An 18,923-nucleotide genomic window follows, 5' to 3' on the forward strand; every position below is an offset into this window, starting at 1 on the left:
GCGGTGCCCTTGAAGAGTTATATGAAATACATTAGCAGCTCCTTTTGCTCCATGTTCTACACCACTAACATGACACAGTAAGGCAAACACGAAACTTGGATTTACCTAATAAGCTATCACCATCACCATGCCCTTTTTGCTCAGGCATCCAAACACAGGAATATCACATTCATAGATGTTCACAAAGCAGTAGAAACTTCAAATTCCTCTAACAGCTACATAACCTGTGACCAAGCTAAAAAATGGAATCAATAAATAACCTCTCCTTCTGAAAGCTGCCCCAAGATATTTAATGTCTACAGATGATCAAGGTTAAAAATGTTCCAAATCTTTACTTAAAGAAAAATGAACGTTCAATCAAACAGAAATCTGAATCAAAACTACCAGATGATTCCTGCTGATGTTTTCCAGGGAATTAGATTCACAAAATGATGAAAGAGCCCTTTCATCTCCATGCATGTGTCAGAGGACTCCCCAGAGTCCAACCGTACAGACTGCCCCAGTGGATCAGGTACTCAGCCTGTTGGAACCATGAGGAGATGGGGCATTTGGGAGGGTGAAGCACTGTCTTGCACTCAAACACTTCAGCCAAAATTAGTTCCAGTTCATATAATTTAAACGAACAAACAAAAAACTGTAACAACAAATGAAACCCACATTCACCTGTAAGCAGAGGAAGACACAAACCAGGAAGCAAGGGAGCCATTTGCCATCACTGCACAGAACTATCATGTCGTAATTCTGCTGTTTAAATATGTGTTAAAGATGCATGAATTGAAACCAACACGCCTCGTTCCTTCTTTGTTCTTTTGCTCTTTGAACTTCCCACCTTTGGGTCTGCTTCACTCTATTTTGATCTGAATGGCATTTTGGCCACATAGCTTAAAAGATGAGCAGAATTGCTTGCACAGCCATAATCAGGCGAGGATGCATTACAGAGAAGAGATGGGAAATCCAACAGTTCAATACTATCTAGGATTGTGATGGTGCATCAATGAAGTATAGGAGAAGAGCAAGCACAGTTCCAAATGATCTACAAATCCTTCTTGTATATTATTGGATTTGCCATCCACTCACTGACCATTTTAACTGCTCACTGTATGGAAGATGAATAGATTGCACCTGGACAAAGGGCCATGGTAGTGATTAAACATTCTGCTTCTGATTAATATCACAGTAAGGTATATTTACCATCTGGGGAGGAGAGAAATTTATCTCTGTTCAAGAAACATAAGAAAATGATAAAGAAACACAAGAGATGAATAATATCTGAGTCAGCAGAAAACACTTAATGACTTTGCAAGGGTCTGCCTCAGTATGTAAGAAACACCTCCCAAACAAAGGGCTACAACTGCTGCAGTGTTTGCAAAACACTCAAAGGCACAAATGCAAAAAGAGAATGAACAGAAGTGCCATCCGTTCAAAACATGAGGAAAAAGGGGAAAACACCCTTAACAAGGTAATGCTTTCTGAAACCTGCTCTTAGTGAGCAGTCACTTCTCATCCTCTTTGTGGTCATGAAAAATGTGAAGTTACCTGGGCAGCACTGACTTAAAACCCAATTGTTTCATAGCAAATGAGGCATGAAACTTATTATCAAAAAACATGATGTCTGAAGTACATGCTGTCATTTTGTTTTCCCAGAAGACAGCTTCCGAATGCCTGAACTGACTGCAAGACATGGCTGGAAATACAAGAATTAGTGGCTCTTCTTGAGCAAAAGCAGAGTTGTGAGGCCAACATCTACAGCACTGTATCTTTGTGAGATAAGAGAGTAAAATGCCTCTACAATCAACTGATACATTACCTTGTTTTTCAGAAGATGGCTGCAAAATGCAGTTAACCCTCCACATATTTGACATTTGACTTGGCAGAATGGTCCTTAAAACTGGCCTGCTGGTAGAGGAATAGCCTTTTGATGCAGAAAAACACCTATAAAAAGTTTCTGAAAAGAAAAACCCACAAACTACTAAGTTCTTTAGTAGGTCTTGTGCAATATGAGGGTGACGGCACCTAAACAAGTGTGAGAGTTAAGGAGAAATGCCCCAGGGGCACAGGATGCTAACTAAAAGCTGGCTGATACCTTGAACAATTTAACCACTAGACAGGCAGTTATGAGAATTGTATTAGGATGATCAAGAGTTTGTTCCATCCCCAGATGCATCTATGCTTCTGAAGTTTGCAGGATGTTCTCTGGATGATATTCTTTTTGGAAACATTTAAAGAATCACTTGTTTTTGTCTTCAACTAATAATCATGGGAAGCAATATATTAGGTACCAACAACCTTTGGAGTACTGGTTCCAGGACTCTGCTAGCACATCATTTACATACCATTTAAACAGAACTAAAACAAAAGTCCCCTTACTAGACTTTCCCCAGTTTTAGAAAGGTACAGCATTGAGTAGAGCATTGAGTAGGAAGTAAATAGGAGGTTTTTGTGGAGAGAGAATATCTGAGTAAGGAACTTGCAGTGTACTGTAGAGATTTCAGAGTTAAACTATTTCCACACAGTCAAGCACTTTCAGGTAATCCAGAATCCTATGATCTCACTGCATCTCATGGCAATAATCTCAGTAGTTACCTGTTGGTCTTTAAGACAGCTGCCCTTAGAGAACCAGAGATGAAGAGTTGTTATGTGAATTTCATGTTCTCCAAGGATTTCCAGGTTCTGGGGGAAATACTCTACTGTTCTATTAGTAATGTAGCCCCAGAGACAAAAATTCAACTCCCTTTTTGCTTATTTTCAGATATAGCTACTTTGTTACCCTGCCTCTGCTGGGAACTTACTACACAGTTAATGCTCCTGAATGACTTCATATACTGTATGTGCTAGACTGAGGTCAAGAAGGAATTCTTGCCTGTGTTCCAAAATACATTTTGTTAGGACCACTAAAGGTTTAGCACACCTTTCTTCGGCTCACTGGAGACTGTACACTGAACACTATGAAATCAGGTGGGAGAAATCCCCCATTCACACAAGATGCCTCCATTAGACCAGTCATTTCCCCAGTAGCTATTACCTTGCTTCGATCTACCGTTCACTGACTCTGACAGAGCAAATAGTTTATTCTAGAGAAGTAGCCAGTGTCCAGCCTGCTCCTTCATCCTCCTCACAGCAGTAGCGGAAAAGTAAGGCTGCAAAATGCCCTGAGCAGAGAGAGCTCTAAGAGGAAAATTAAAAGACACATCCAGTTATAAACGTTGACAGGTGAAAATGTTCGCTGTTGGAGGGAGATGCTGAGATGCCAAGTCAATGCCACGCACACCAGACACCATGACAAAAAAAAAGACACAAACGCAGAACATGAACCGTAGGAGTTTCGTAACATAAAAGACCTCTGGCTTGTGATCTATGTACCTTTGCCATGAGACATATCACCTGGAAGTCAGATCTGTCCAGTACTGGATTAACTTCTCTTTCCATGGCTTGACCTGTCACCCGGAGTACTATAGAGACGGGCACTCAGAAATGCACATTTAGAAAATTAGATAGATGTATTGAACATAAGCACTGTGCAATTAATCTCACTGATCACAGCTGGAGTGGTCAGAGCAATTTCAGCATGTTTTCTGCAAAATAGAACCTTATCAACTAAATAAAGATCGTATTTTCATCAAGGTCGAGTGACAGTCATCGTTTTCTTCTGACACTGTTAATCCTGCTCTGATAGGAAACATCCATATGTGTATCTTTCTCTAGGTGAGAAAGTCAGTCAAGACAGTCTTCTGCAACACGCTCTACCAAAAACAAACTTAAGCTGCAGTCAGACCCATTGGCTCCCACTTAAACACCCACTATTCATTACACAGTACAGAGGTCTGGAAAAGGGATTGCCTGCAAGGTGTTTAAACCACCTCTGCTCACAGTGTAAAGCACACAAGAAAGACATCCCACAGTGTAACCATTTAGGTCGCTCCTGTGTAGCACCTGCAGGCCCCGAGTTCAACTCTGCTTTGGCAAAGGTACAAAAATAATTTGGGTTATTTCCATCCTCACAAGAGGAAAGCATAGAAAGTGTTCAAGTGTTTTTTGTGGTAACTACAGAAGACAACAGCACTGGTTCTAAGCTATAAACACTTCCTGCTCCTTAAACCATGAAAGACAGCTCTAGTCTTGGCAAAAGTAGACTATAATTACCATTGATGTAGTGACACACCACCAGTAAGCAGAAAGACTCTGCTGAGCTCCCTGTGCTACCTAAATGGAGAAAGACTGGATTTCATCTTTACAGAGTAAGATTAGACCGAGTGGAACCCCACACTGCAACCTCCAGTTCTGATGGATAATCAGTTTTTTATTTCATAGTCTATGCATTATTTTATTTCAAAGTCTGAGCTGGGGGAGAGGCCTGGATACAGCTGCTCTCCTGCCCATAGCAGTGTGCTCTCTTTATTCTGCATTCTTCCTTTGGTTGCTTTAGGCCTCTTATTCCCTCTAAAATCAAATTATGCAGTTCTCTTGGCGAGACTCAAAGAAACCCAGAAGCAAAATATTAATTTTCTGAATCAGAATCAATAAGCTGCACAATCCTTTTCAATGAATTATTTATCATAAAATAGAATACACTTACAAGCCAAGCCCCTTGGTCCCCACATCTCCCTTTTCCTGATCTTTTGCAAAAAGCTCCTGTAATATGGCAAATCTTTAGACAGGAGCAAACAATGTAATGTTTACTTGTACTACAAATGCCAACTAATTGCACCTAACCCATCAGAACTCCATAAATCTGCAATTCCACCCACTGGAGTGAAAATGAACAAGTAACCATCACACTGCCTTCAGCAGTGACATCCCATCCCCAGATGACACAGAACCTTGAAGGGACAGAGCGCTTTGCTTTTGACCACCACAAACAGATATGGAATGGCATGGGAGCTGTACAAGGTAAGGGATTTTTCTTTAATTCTTAACTTCTTTAAAAGTATTTGTCATTAGAGAGCTGCTATATTGGTAAAGGTTCATCGCCCACACAACATCAGGAAAAATGAAATGAATGCTCACTAACATGAAACCAACCAAAGAAAAAGGTAATGGAAAACCACACAAATGAGAGAAAGTGCTCATGGAGTTGGTATGACCAACTTATTTTCAGTGTCTGGGACAAGTCAGAGTTCAATATTTTCCTTCCCTGAAGTTACTTTCATGCAAAAACTCCTCCAGCTCTAATTCAGAATTGGAAAATCTGATTTATATCTCAAATTCATCCACCTGGCCAGGCTTCAGTAGCTCTCTCTAATGAGACACCAACGATTTCTCGGATGGCTGTCCCCAGTACTGAAACCATTTAGGATACATGTTAATTGCTTCATTTATGTGTTCATATGTACAAGTGAGCACAGCTATACAAAAGGAATGTCTCTATATTTTAGTTCTCTTTTTTTCATTGTTCCCCATAAACATTAAAAACCACGAACAAGCTTGTAAGAATGGTTTCAGGCATGAGGAACAGGTGGTGCGAATGTCAGTTAAGTATTCCTGCAGGGGGAAGACTGGAAGTTTGCTGTAAATTATGGGGGCATTTCTGCAACAGAAAAAATTGGCTTTTCATTGATGAAGCTGGAAGCACTCTTTGATAACAAACCCACTGGGAACTTCAAATCATATCACATCACTCAGTTATTTTTTCCTCCATTTGTCTTGGAAAAACAATATTGCAAGAGTAAGTGCTTGCATGTAGAACTAGGAATAGCATGGTTTAGAAAGAGCACATACATTTCTGCTTCATCACAGCTGAAGCATCCCATATTCTGACCTTTACCCAGGCCAAATTCCCCACATATGAGGCAACCTCACTTGCATACATCCCATTGAACACAGGAAGCTAAGAAATGAATTTTGCAATTAGGAAAAAACACCTCCCATATGGTTGTTTGGATAATGACTTCATCACACGCACCAAAAATCACAAACCTATGCTTCATATGTCTGTAGGATACAATGCTGTGAGGAAAAGAGGAATGACTGTGCGAATCCTTGCAGAATCAGGCATACTGTTTCTAAATCATACCATCAAAGTCCTTCACCTAGAGAACATCTTCCCTGTAGGAGATTGACTCCACAGAGGAGATCTGAGGTGGACAGAGTATCACCTGAAACTTCAGTTTCCTGTTGATGAATTCACTGAGACAGTGCCATCCATATGCTCAAGTAATATTTTGAGAGGAAAATGAAATTTGTAAGGAAACTGTCACTGACCTTTGTGCCCGGTCTGTTATTGTTATCTCTTCCTCCAGATCTAGGAGTAGCGCTGCCTGAGCCATCACCTTCTTGCTGCAGGGCAAGGATTTGAGGTGCAGAATGAGCAGAGCAAGGCAAAACTTGCTTCCCATCTCCTCCAGCTCTTGAGTTCCCAGCTGCAGGCCCTGGTGGAAAAAAGGAGGAAGTTTCATTGCTGAGTGTACAAAGCGCAGGTGTTGGGAGACTGTTTTTCAGAAGGACAGCTCTTAGTATTACAGTATCACCTCATTCAGGTTCCCATACAGTCAATCATGAATTCAATGATAGCATTTGTTCTACAGGATCTATTCTAAAATAGCTTCTATTTTACAGAGGCAACAGAGGCAAGTAGTGTAACTGCTCTGGTTACTTACACTGAAGTTGTCACTGTACAAATTAGACTCATACCCCAAGAGGATCTGACTAAATACACTCTTACAAATCATTAGGTCTCATCTTTTTTCTCTCTCTAGAAGCGTCATCTCCCTAAGCAATGGGAAACAAATAGGTTTTATGACTGTAAATACTGGACAGTGGCAGAGATTAGAGAAAAAACAGTGAAGAGGGGAAGGAGGGAACATCTTTAACAAGTTATGAATTGCTTTTTAAGAAAATCAATTACAAAGTAATTGCAAAATAACAAATAACTCTGAGGAATTTCTCAGTGTATTAAAAGCCTATGTCTCTAGTAGGGACGTGCAGGCAAAGAAATGCAAAAACAGGACTGGGATTATCAACATCACCTTTCCAAGAGGACTCCTTCAAGCTGTGGATCCTCACATGGAAGAGCCCTGACTTTGAATTGTCTGTGCATGCTTTTTCACTACTTAAAAAAATAAAGACCCAACAAAAAAGTAACACATCAAGGGCCTACATAGGAGTAATCCGGTGTAATTACTGGTAGTTTCTCACAAGCAGTGAGATGGCAAGAGACCAAAAGAAACCTCCAAAACCACAAAAGAGTCACCGAAAATAACCCAAAGAAACTGCAAAATCCCTCATCTTTGGCATTTAGTGATCACATCATGTGTTACTCCTTAATGCTATCACACCAGGGGTTGAATCAATTGCTGAACAATTGCAGCCTTTGTCAGTATCAGCCCCGTGTGCTTTTGAAGCACAAACCATTTCTGCAGCCAACCTTCTGACAAGAACTCCAATCCCATTTCCAAGACTGTTTCCTTAGCAACTGCCATAAGTCCGTGCTCACAGCCCTGGCACCAGCCACAAGCACAGTGTGTGCTCCACACCAGCATGGCCTGCTCTTGACCCTTCACTCGGTGTTTGTTACTGCACATCTTACAGGTAACAGAGCCCATATATTATATATATTATATATTATATATATATAATATACCAGTAACTGATAACAGGGGGCTGAGCTCCAGTCTCCTGTTTCTTAGTAGTTAGTTTTGTTTTGCCTTCTTTAATTTGTTTATGTTTCCTATGTAAGGTTGCACTTATAATTTCTCTAGGATCTTCTGCACAGCTGAGAGAAATTGGCAGCCAACAGCATGGAGGTGGATGGAAAAAAGAGGCTTCCCAAGTGACCATCTACAGCTCCCTTGTAATGCTTTTTTTTGGTTCATGTTTGTTAGAGGCCACAAAATGTCTTACAAGGCGAATGCCTTCACTTCAACTCCAGCAAGTCCAGCATGTACAAATAAAATCTAACATTAAAGCAGCCCTATCTGATAACAAACACATTTTCCTATAGTAACCACATTGAAATTCTGCTTGTTTTCTCAAACTATATGAATAAATATGAATAGGTAATTATAATAATGAATAATGAACAAATAATGCATTATTTTGAGCTTGTACATATACTGAGTGGTTGGACAGCTAGATAAGCAGAGGACGTGCCTAGAAGAGCACACAAACAATATGAGAAAACAGAGCCTCCCTGCCAGGCGTAGACAAAGGACTCTGGAGATCTGACTTCTGCTCTCAGAAAGTCTCTTAAATATCTTTAAAGCAGTCAGCAAATCTCTAACACCATTTCTTCTCCCATCCTAATCACTGCAAGCTTTGCTAAGTAAGAGCCAGGTGCAATGAACTATAGTAATTATTAATAATGGGAAGAAAATAGATGAAGAGGCTTAGAGGAACCAATGGTCATTAATACAAAACAACGAGGGCCTAGCAGCTCTACATAGATTCCTCACTTCCATTATTTTACTTCAGAAGACATTTTAGTGTGGCAGTTACAATTGGCAGGTGGAAATGGTGACATTTCTGAGCAAAAATAAGTCACTTCCACAGCAAAGGAATTATTCTCTCAGGGGTAAAAAATACAAGGAACATCTTGGGGCTTTCCCTGGGGTGTATCTTAGGGTCCTGTTTCCAGGATCCAGGCAGCACACTAAATACCTATCAATCCAGGAGATGCGAATAGTGACAGTGCTAAAACTCAGCCTGTGGGCTTACAATTCCCCAGGGTTTTATTCAGGATATGAAGAGGCCTTAGGAAACTATGAACAGAGAAATAATAATAATAAAAGTATAATACACCTGAGAAGCCTCAGACAGTAAGTGCTCATGCTCTGAAGTTAGCTGCTTTATGATGGACCCATATTGCTTCGAGAACAGACAGCTCGGGAATAACAGCTGGAAACCTCAGCTAGAACATTACAAGTTAACACATTTAATTCACTTCAAACACAGGCAGTCTTTTATTTTCCAACTCAGACAATGCTCTCCCTCTTCTTCCTCAGCTCTCAGCAGAGGCAGGAGCTGGAGCTGCATTGGTGACTACCATTAAATTGAAGATGCTGACAGAACTGATGCATCAAACTAACAGCATTAATGATATCTGCCAGCAGTGCCAAGAGCTGGTGCTCTGGGTAGAAACCAGCCCCTCCTGCCTTGCTTGAAATTCTTGAAATTCTACAAGAGATAAAGAAAGAGAAGTGGTGAACTTTTGATTTTGGTTAAGAAGCTCCACAGCAGTCAAGCTGGATTGTTTCTACTCACAGTGACAATATATAACCCGTTTGCCACTACCATGCAGGAGGAAGCTGTTCTACCTGCCATCAGGTCCTCTGCAATGTCCTGAACTCTCAGAGACCCTATCTTTCCCCATCACAATCCTACATGGCTCCATCCTCCTCTGGAGGCATCTGTATGAGAAGCGGAGTGCAGTGCAGTCTTCCAAGCCAGCAAAATCTAAGCAAAGTCTGAATCAGAAAACTGTACCAGAAAGCTGCAGACAAGATCATCAGTCTTAATTAGTTTAGCCTCATGGATATGCTAACAAAGGTATTCTTCTTTGATGATCAGCTCATATCTTTGCATAGTTTCTGCTCTTCATAACATGAAAGTGCCAGTCTGGATCAGCATTGGCTCAATACACACATTGCTGCGCAATACAAATATGCCCACTGGTCCCCTGGGCCCCCTCATGCATGTCTTTTGAAGACATAATGTTAAAGGATAACAGGTTTATAGTTTCCTGGCTGTTATAAAGAATAATGGAACTAGACATTATTTGCTAATCTCTTCTCATTTTTTCATACCACAGCAGACAGTACGGTAAGAGACATCACCATGCTCTAATATCTGGATGTATCTGTATATATGATTTGGTGGGAAGAAACATTCCAGAGGAACTCAACATGGCTAATCAGATGAATTAAATGAACACAACCTATTAGCTCTTGGTCTAGTTAAACCAGTACATTTGTTCTCTGCCCAAACTGTTTTTATCATAACAGGGCAGTGAGGTGTTCATCTGCATCTCCTAAATGACACTGTGTCACAGTAATAGGAAACACGGAAGGAGGGGGAAAAATAAGAAAGCTATTCCGTGATTTATCATTTGGCCAAGATAATGGCAATAAAAATTCTCCTAATGAAAGTTGATGAAATTATACCGGAAAAAGAGTTCATTCGCATTCAGCACTGATGCATCAACTATATATTCACAACTAAATGCTTCCAACGTCTCTCAATTTACCTAAAAACACATCACAGGCTAAGAGACAATGTAATGGGAAAACTTCGTTATTCATTACTCATATGCTTTAAACAACCCCACAAGCCAAAGGCAGCGATAGTTTCATAACACAGATATTGTTGAAGGTGGAAGGACTCCAGAAGTTAAATTAGAATTTTCTCTCTCCACCAGGGTAACAAGAGCTGCAGTTAAACTGGAGTTGAAAGATATTAATAAACACAAGTAGACAACAGATTTCAGAGCCATCATTTTTCTCTTGCGTTCAGAGAAAAGGGATCTTTGGCACACAGTACGGTCACTTTTGGGCACTGTTCAATCCTTGAGGCAATATTTTTCCCTGCAAACTTACTTCCAGTCAACACATACACACACACATGCAGAGTATACTCTGCATCTCAACAGCTTTACACATGCACAATGGTTATGCCCTAAGGCTGGGTATAAATAAATTGGCAGTCTGGTTTCCCACTAATTCCATCAGTGAGCTCTCCATTGGAATACTAATAGAAACTACTTCGAGGCTGCACAGGACAAACCACACAGCTGAATGAAACATTTGGTGCCTGCAGATGAAATTTTAGCCTGGGCCAGCCCCAAAAGATAGTGTCCTTTAAACCCCTGTGAAAGAAAACATGCTGATGCACAATGGGGAACCAGCTATTGAGATGAGGACAGTAGGGAACAAGCCAGTTTTTCTCATGGCCCAGAGATCCCTAAGCAGTAGGTATGACATTCTAAACAGACAAAGTTTAGGGGATAGAAATTTGGGCCAAAAGATTTCAAAGGGATTAAGCAAGCAGAAAAGGCTGAAGATGGAGAAAAAAAATTGGGTAGCTTGAATTTCTAGAAAGATGAGAGGGGTTGAGTTAAAGACAGAAGATAAAAGGACTGGAGAGATAAAAGGATGAGAAAGAGGGAGGGGTGGTTGAGGTCAGTGGATGCTGATGTGGAGGAATGATAACAAGAGGAAAACTAATGGAAACCTCAATCCCCATCTCACTGTTGGAGAGGTGTGCTTCGTTATGAATGCCCATCCTCGCTTTCCTCAGTACTTTGGCTACTAGGTGAGGAAACAAGGCCCAGCTTGCTGTCAACCCTCCCTGAAAATCTGCTGAATTTAGCTGATGCTCTGATTCAGCTGGGACTGAGCAAACTTCTTTGTTTCGTCACAAGATGGGTTATTGATTTGTCATTCAAACGGACTCTTTCCCTGGCTAAAGATGCTACAGGCTAGATTGTTCAAGGGATGGAGGAAAGCAGATCAGAGAGCAGAAAGAGGCCTGAAAGGCCTGTTTGTAAGAGAACTGAGGATTTAGCAAATGGTAAAACTGGTTGTCAAGTTCTACTTATTCAGATAGCATAGATAGCCAACCAAAGTAAGCATAAAGATGGGGATATATTCTCATCACCCTCCCCCAGAGACTGCACACTCACACAGAGCAGTAGTGGTTGGGTATGGAATGCTTCCATACTTGCTGGATGCTGGTGCACCTCTTTCGCATTGCTTCCTGAGATGGAAGGTAGTACATGGTACCAGAAGGTCCAGTTTTGCCAGATCACTTCTTGGGTATCACTGGGACCAATGCATACATTTATGTGGGGCATAACTGTGAAAAGTGGCTGAATCAGGAATAAAAGATGGACAAAAATAGAAAGCAAAACCAACGTAGATGAGCCATAAAGAAGGTCCAGAGGGCAAAGAACAAAAGTAGTGGGAATTGTCAGTATGTTTTTGTTGTTGTCATTGTTTGTTTGTCAGGAAAAACAACAACAACAACAAAACAGAAAATAAATAGAAAAAATAAGTGCTAATTCTTGAAAGAAAACAAATAGTGCTCCAGATAATTAACTCTCCTACTTGGCAGACAAGAAGAAGAAATGGGGAAACTGTTCAAGGTCATACAGTGATTCTGGGGCAGTGTAAGAAAAGAAAACTACTTTACACTGGTGACAACCAAGTGCTTTGTTCAAGAACATTTCTGTCTTTAATGCAGGTTCCAGTACTGGCAACAGGTTAACTGCTGTTACCCCATCTGACTGTGCCTTCAACATTCATCTGTAGTCTACCCACGGCTTTCTCTCACTCGTACACCTTCTGCTGTGTGAACTCTATGGAACCTGGAACAAGTCACAGCCAGGTTATAGCCTGAGGTGCCTGAAGATTAAATGTGAGGTGGAGCTCTAAGTACATCTGAGAGTCTGTGTCAAATGAATTAGCTCATAAAAGCAGTCTGGGAAAGCAAGAAGTTGAATTTTTGCAAGTCCTAAATTGGCAGTTTAATCCCTGGATCACTTTTCCTCCCTCTCTACTTCCACTTCTCTGCTTGTATGAATAACTTCAGCATACAGAAAAGTGAGCAGACTCCAGGCCCACCCAAGCATTTTCAGCTATGAGTTTAACTCATTTGGCCATATTTCACCGTGGGAGTTAAATAACTTCCTAATCCTGGCTGGTGATCACCACATGCTTGGCAACAAAAGGATTTATGATGTTTATTCTGGCTAACGTAAATACAGATGCTATTCAGAAAGCGTCTAACCTGTTTTGAACATTCTTAGTACAGTATTTGTCTCCATAATGTCATTCACTATCAGGTTCTCCTGGTTAATTATGTGTTATATAAAGAACCAATTGTATCTTTTCATGAAATGCCCTCCATATTGTTCTATGTTACACAACACCTTGTTATTTTTCTGTGTGGCTTTAAAGCAGAGCAAGTATTTATAGTTACTGGGAAATTACAAAGTAGATTTTATTTTGAAATTCACTATACTATAATCTGCAATATAGAAAGCTTTGAAGCCTTTCCCTCTTACTCTGATAAAACATATGCCATTCTGCCCATCCCAGAGGTGATGAAAATATGTATTGACCAAAATGACACAGCAACACTAGTACGCTTTTCTTCCCCATACAAAATAAGACCCCATGATGGATCATGGTATCACTTTTGCACCAACATAATGATTTAGGCACTAGAGTGCATTTAGAAAGAAGCCAGCACAGCATGACCCAGACATCACAGCATGCTCCAGCCTGATAGCTGTCTGCCCCACAGGATCTCTGGTGCTCTGTTCCCATGCTAGCACATTACAGACACAAGCAGACCGGCAAAGCTGCATGTTGGCCTGATAGCAACGTTACATGGAGTGGAATTTAATGGGGTGGCGAGTTTGCTTCCTGCTATGCTGCCACCAAATATCCACATCACTGTGAAGCCTCTCCCCAGCACAGTGCTGAGTGTTACTGCTGAGCTCTCTGCACTCTTTCCCTTTCTCTCTCAATAGCTCAAGTATCACTAATACTCTCCCATATCGAATCTGCCTTCCAGGCCACTGTGTGCTTCCTCTAGCCCCCCCTTTCATTATCTCTTTTGCCTTACAAAGAAAATAACTCATAACAGACAAAGCAGTCCAAAGGAGGTACTACCATTCACGTCTATAGGGATATTATAGCATCTTCCAAGCCTACATTTTCTCACATACACAAGCATCTCACTCACTTTCTTCTTTATTGTTGCTGCTGCACATGGCACAGATATCTTTATTGAGCTGTCTTTCTAATCGCTACTTATGTTTTCCTGAACAGTCAGAGCTAATTCAGAACCCAACCATGTGTTTGAATGCTTTAAACTATTCCTTCAAACATGCTTTACCCCGCCACCGTCTGTATTTTATCTTCCATTCCCGTAACCACAGTCTTGCTGTCCTCCTTCCTACTGTATAATTCATATCAGCTGCAAACAGTAAATCTTAGCATTTTACTGTTCTCCTCATTTCTCAGTCATTAAAGAAATACAGACCAAAACAGAGTGGTAGCTGGAGTCACCTTACTATCCATTTCTTCCCACCCCAGTGATGATTAATACATCCCACCTATTTTTCCAGACTTTTAAGTAGATTTTCACTATACAAATGACCCTTTTGTGCCTCACCCCAAAACTCCAATCCCTTTGGGATTTCTTTTGGGTGAGGGAAACTCTCTTCTCCTTAGTTCTGACTTAACTAGGATGTCCACCAATGCTGCTCACTTAAATATGAGTCTTAACAAATGACAAACTTTGTATACTGCATCTCCCTTCACTCATGCCATCAAGGCAATTAACTCAGTCACTGTGCTTCCCTGCCCTTGTGTTTCTCGTAGGTTTTTTCTTTTTTTGGTGGTTCTCAACCTCTGGAGTAAATTTTAAAACATAAGGAATCAGAATGAGCACATTGTTTAGCATGTTTGAGATGTCTGCTATCTACCCCACTGGCCATTATTAATGATTTTACCAGTTTGAATCTTCAGTTCCTTTGTTCCCTTATAACTCTTACAGCAATAAAACCTGAGGTTTACCTGATTCTGTGTGTTGTAGCCTTGGTTGAATATAAAATAACACCGACAGATAACGTGCAGACATTGTCTTCCTGCATAAAACAGCCAGAGTGGTCCCACAGCATTCTGCTCTGTGCCTGTCCTGGCTGCCTACCAGCTCTGCCAACATGCCTGTGGCCCCAGGACAGCATAAATAGCTCCAGCATGCATCCAAATCTCAGCCTTCACAATTCCTTATTATTCCAGTCCTGAGGGTCCACTGTTTCCTTCCAGAGCCTTTTGATTATGCCTTGGAGCATGCTTCTTTTTTCCAGATCTAAGTCTGTTCTATACTAAATCCCTCATTTCCTCTGACTCCTGCTTCCATTGGCACCAGAGCAAAACTTCTACCCGATGGCAGTCCCCTTGCCTGGGCCACGCCACACGCCAGCTCCTGCAGTTAAATTGCCATGCACATATTCACAGATCAGCCCAAGACCTTCTCTTTGTTGGTCTCCTTAAACATTTACTTTAAACACGTCTTCATAAAGAGACTCATGAGTGAGAGGTAAGGGCACAGAGCCATCTGCAGCTCTGAGCCTTCCTTTCTCGTTTCTCAAATTTCACATATATTGTATGGCTGTCCCCTTACACTGCGCCTTTTCCCCTATATTATGAAGGATTCCTCATGTCAATTTTCTATCTTTTTTCATTTCACAAGTTCTCTTTGGTTATCTTCAGCCAGCTGCCAAAGCTGGTTTCCCCACCTAACACACTTCCAAGTGATCAGTGACAGTAAGCAACTACAATTCCAGAATTCATTGTATTAGCACTTCTAAAGCAACAAAGGAACCATTGATTTCCCAAGCCAAGGATACACAGGAAAGCACAAAAGGCATACGTGCCCAGTTCAGATCAGAGAGGAAAGAGACACACTGTTTGGTGAGGAATCCAGCCTGGTAACTGCTCCCTTTGAAGGTGAAGGATGGGAGTACAAAGAAGGGGCTTGTTGGCTGTGTTCTAATGGGTGTTAGCATAATTATTCTGATACAGGATGCTTCTTGCAGCTTGAATATGTCAGAAAGTTACCTTAACAGACGTATTTTACCAAAAGGCCCAGGGAGAAAGAATGATCTTTTTACAAGAAGGTTGGGTTAGGAGGGACATCCTGTGAAGGGTCTTGGGAATACAGACCACACAACCAGATGCCAGACATCAAGATAAGTTCCTCCAGGTGAAACAGTTGCCACCAGCTGCTAACCAGGATTTATAGGTCTGCGGAGTCCAAAGGCTCACTTTATTGCCAACCCAGATGTCCGCTGGTACAAGTAGTCTGATGGCTGATGGGGTTTTTTTAAACCACTCTTTTGGCTGAGAATACGATTAGTATCAAAAGAAAGGAACCAGCAAACAAAAACAACAGAGATCAAAACTGAATATTCTACATTATTACAGCAGATATGAGCCCCTGTTGCTTGCCCACAAGGAACCTACCAGCAGCATGAGCTCAGACGTTTGGACTTGTTTACCAAGGATGAGTGTCAATTAGACACAAACTTCTTCAAACCACCTATAAGCCTTTACTGCTCTTATAATCCCACCAGCAAAGGCTTACTTTAACTTCTCCACTTACTGTGCTTTTGGAAAGAAAGAGAAAAAGAAATCAGGTGTTTGAAGGCTGTAAGGAACAGACTGAAGAAAGGGAAACAAGATCAGAGAGACAGAAGTAGGGTGAGGGGGAGGCAACTATCTCTATCAAGTGGGATAACTGATGTGACTCACACAAAAGCAGCTTATATTTCCTCTTGTTCTGCAATGAATATTTCCACTTTGTCTTTTTCAGAGGAGACCAGCCAGAAGCAAATGCACAGCAGCTGAGTAATGCCTCAACCTCCAGAGCATCATGCAAAAAGAGAAAGACATGTAGGCCTCAGAAGAATAAACTAAGTTTCTCTGAGTCTTTGGAGACCTACTAACCGTTCACATTGTGACGCAGGCAAACCTGTATTAACAGAGAAGATGCTGACTCCAGATTATAGGCTTTCAAGACTTCTTATCTTGCAGCTGTACTACCTGAGAAAATTTGCATAAGAACAAGCTGCCTCTTTCTTAGAAGTCTTTTTCAACCTGTTTTTATGATTTCCACTTAAAACGATAATCCTCTGTTTGTGACACTGCAATCATTTCTACTACAATCAAGTGTTCCATCCAGAAGGAGGATTACTGTCTTGGTTTGGGGAAGTAATATGGACCTCAGAAAGAACAAAGCAGCCAGTTTACAAGCAAATGACCTTGATAATAAAGAAAAAAAGAAAACAAGAGCGTGTATGATCAGATCTGCCTCTTCCAAGAGACATCTGATGCACTTCAGGCTCACAAGAACTGGTATTTCCTCAATATGTTCATACAATGGAGCTGGAAAAATTGGCAATGCCTACCTTCACTGTGCCAACCCAACATACACTCAGATTTTTCCTTAGACAACCTACCAACGTTTTAAATGTGAACACTGGAGACACGTATACAATAAACCTAGCACAGTACACAACGCCATGCATTTAGCACCATGTCTTTTGAGGAGGAGCATCGCCTCACATGGTGCCGAGTGTCAAACAACTGTTCTAAATCATTGCCACTGGCAGCTGCTCTGAAATCCAAAGAACAAGCGGTTAAAATAAATGAAAGCAAAAGCCTTTTTCTTTCTCCCCCCAAGAAGATAATTTAGCATGACTTTCCACAGAACAATTTGCATGGGATTACCCACAATACACTGCATTATGGTAATACTCGACAATCTCTGATGCATATTAGACTGGCAGTGTTAAAAATCTGTCAAAGGAAAAATAAACGATACGGGAAAATGATGATGTAAGACAGGACAGTAAACACTCTGCACTTGTGTAATCTGCCAAAATTCACTCCAAAATTGGCCTGGGAAAGAGAATGAGAGAGTATTGCGCACTCGGAACAGCTTTAGGGAACATTCCCAACTCAAGCAGAAAACAATACCTGACTGAGACACGGACGTAATCACAGAGGAGTGGAAAATACAACAGATCCGAATGAGGAGCTGAATAGGAAACACGGAGTGATTTTCTTCATTTCTTTGATTTCCCACTGGGCAGTAACCTGGAGGGAATCTTCCCTCTTGTTCATCCAAAGCAGGTTCGGTTCACTACCCTTCACTACACACGTTCACTCAGTCTGCCTTCTGCTCCTCTCCAAGCCCCTCTGTATCTTCTTCTGATGCTGCTGGTGATCCTTAATGGACTCTGCACAGTCTCTGTGTTCAAAAGTGTTTGTCCCAAAACAATGAGCCCCAGAGCTGTATTAGTCGCAGAATCCAAACTACCAGCACCTCCTGCCCTCAGCCATGGTTGGCTGCTCAGCCCTTCAATACACTTCACCCAGAGAACAGGGACGCTAAGGATTTCTTGCACCGACCTCGTACTTTCCTACATAAAAAAAGCTGCAGGAAAATAGTATCAAATGAACTGATTTTGCCAGTTCCATGCATCATGTTCCTAGTAATTCAAGTAATTGTCTATCACTCCTCAAATCCCTAAGAATCGTGGAATTATAGATTCTTAGCTTAGGTTGGAAGGGTCCTTAAAGATCACAGAGTTCCAACTGTCTGCCATGGGCTGGTTGCCCCCACCAGCTAAGGCTGCCCAGGACACTAAGACACATTCCCCCAGGACACTAAGGGGGAATGAGGCATAGGTTTGGCCAAGAGGTGGGAAAGAGAGAAGTAGCATTTTCCATGTGGGTTTATTCAGTAATTCTCTCACCACTAAGTTGCAGAAAATGGAAGGAAAAAAAACCACAACAACCAACAAACAAGCAAGGGATGAGGCCAAATTATATTGCTGAAGAGGAGTTATAGAGATTAGTGTAGTAATTAATCAAGACAACCATGTCAGCAAGGGTCTGACCTTTATTCCTGCCCTAGTAACAGCTTTGTCCCCGATGACTTTTGGCTTGCATGCTAAAGCGATTTAGATACATCCCTCAATTAATCGCAGGATATCCTCTGGGAGATAGGAGAGCAGTACTGCAAGCTGCCAACAGGGATGCTGAATCAGAGGAGGAGTGACCTAGTGAAGGGCACCTAGTGAAGGACATCAGCAGAGATGGGGAGGTAACCCACAGTTCTCTTTACCTCCTACACTTCACCCCTCACTGCTGGAAGCAAAATTGTTTGAAGCATCTAATTCGAGATCCTGCCATATTTTAAAAGATTAAGATTTCCAAAAAATAAGAAAAATAATAAGAGTGTCTTAAAATAACTTGCGTCTTTTTCTGTAAAGAAGCAACAGCACCACATCAAACTCACTCAGGCAGGATGACAGGCAGCTGCAGAGATCACGGCAGCAGTTGCTTCCCTCTTCTCTCTTTTCTTGTGAGATAAAGACCTTCTATCAGGCAGATGTGCTGCCAATCCCACAC

At 41.4% G+C, this 18,923-nt stretch overlaps 1 protein-coding gene across 1 annotated transcript in view; it reads right to left on the minus strand.

The window, feature by feature from the left end:
* Positions 1-3,055: 3,055 nt before the first annotated feature.
* Positions 3,056-18,923, minus strand: part of LOC146760358 (cytosolic carboxypeptidase 4-like) — a 74,328-nt gene continuing 58,460 nt past the window's right edge. Inside the window, exon 5 of the mRNA XM_085551582.1 lies at positions 3,056-6,365. Within this exon, the coding sequence (XP_085407708.1) occupies positions 6,147-6,365 (219 nt within the window). The 3' untranslated portion in view covers positions 3,056-6,146. The remainder of the gene's footprint in view (positions 6,366-18,923) is intronic.

The sequence above is a fragment of the Coturnix japonica genome, chromosome 6 (genome assembly GCF_054131305.1).
Source record: "Coturnix japonica strain WE chromosome 6, WE-NBRP24, whole genome shotgun sequence".
Lineage (NCBI taxonomy): Eukaryota > Metazoa > Chordata > Aves > Galliformes > Phasianidae > Coturnix > Coturnix japonica.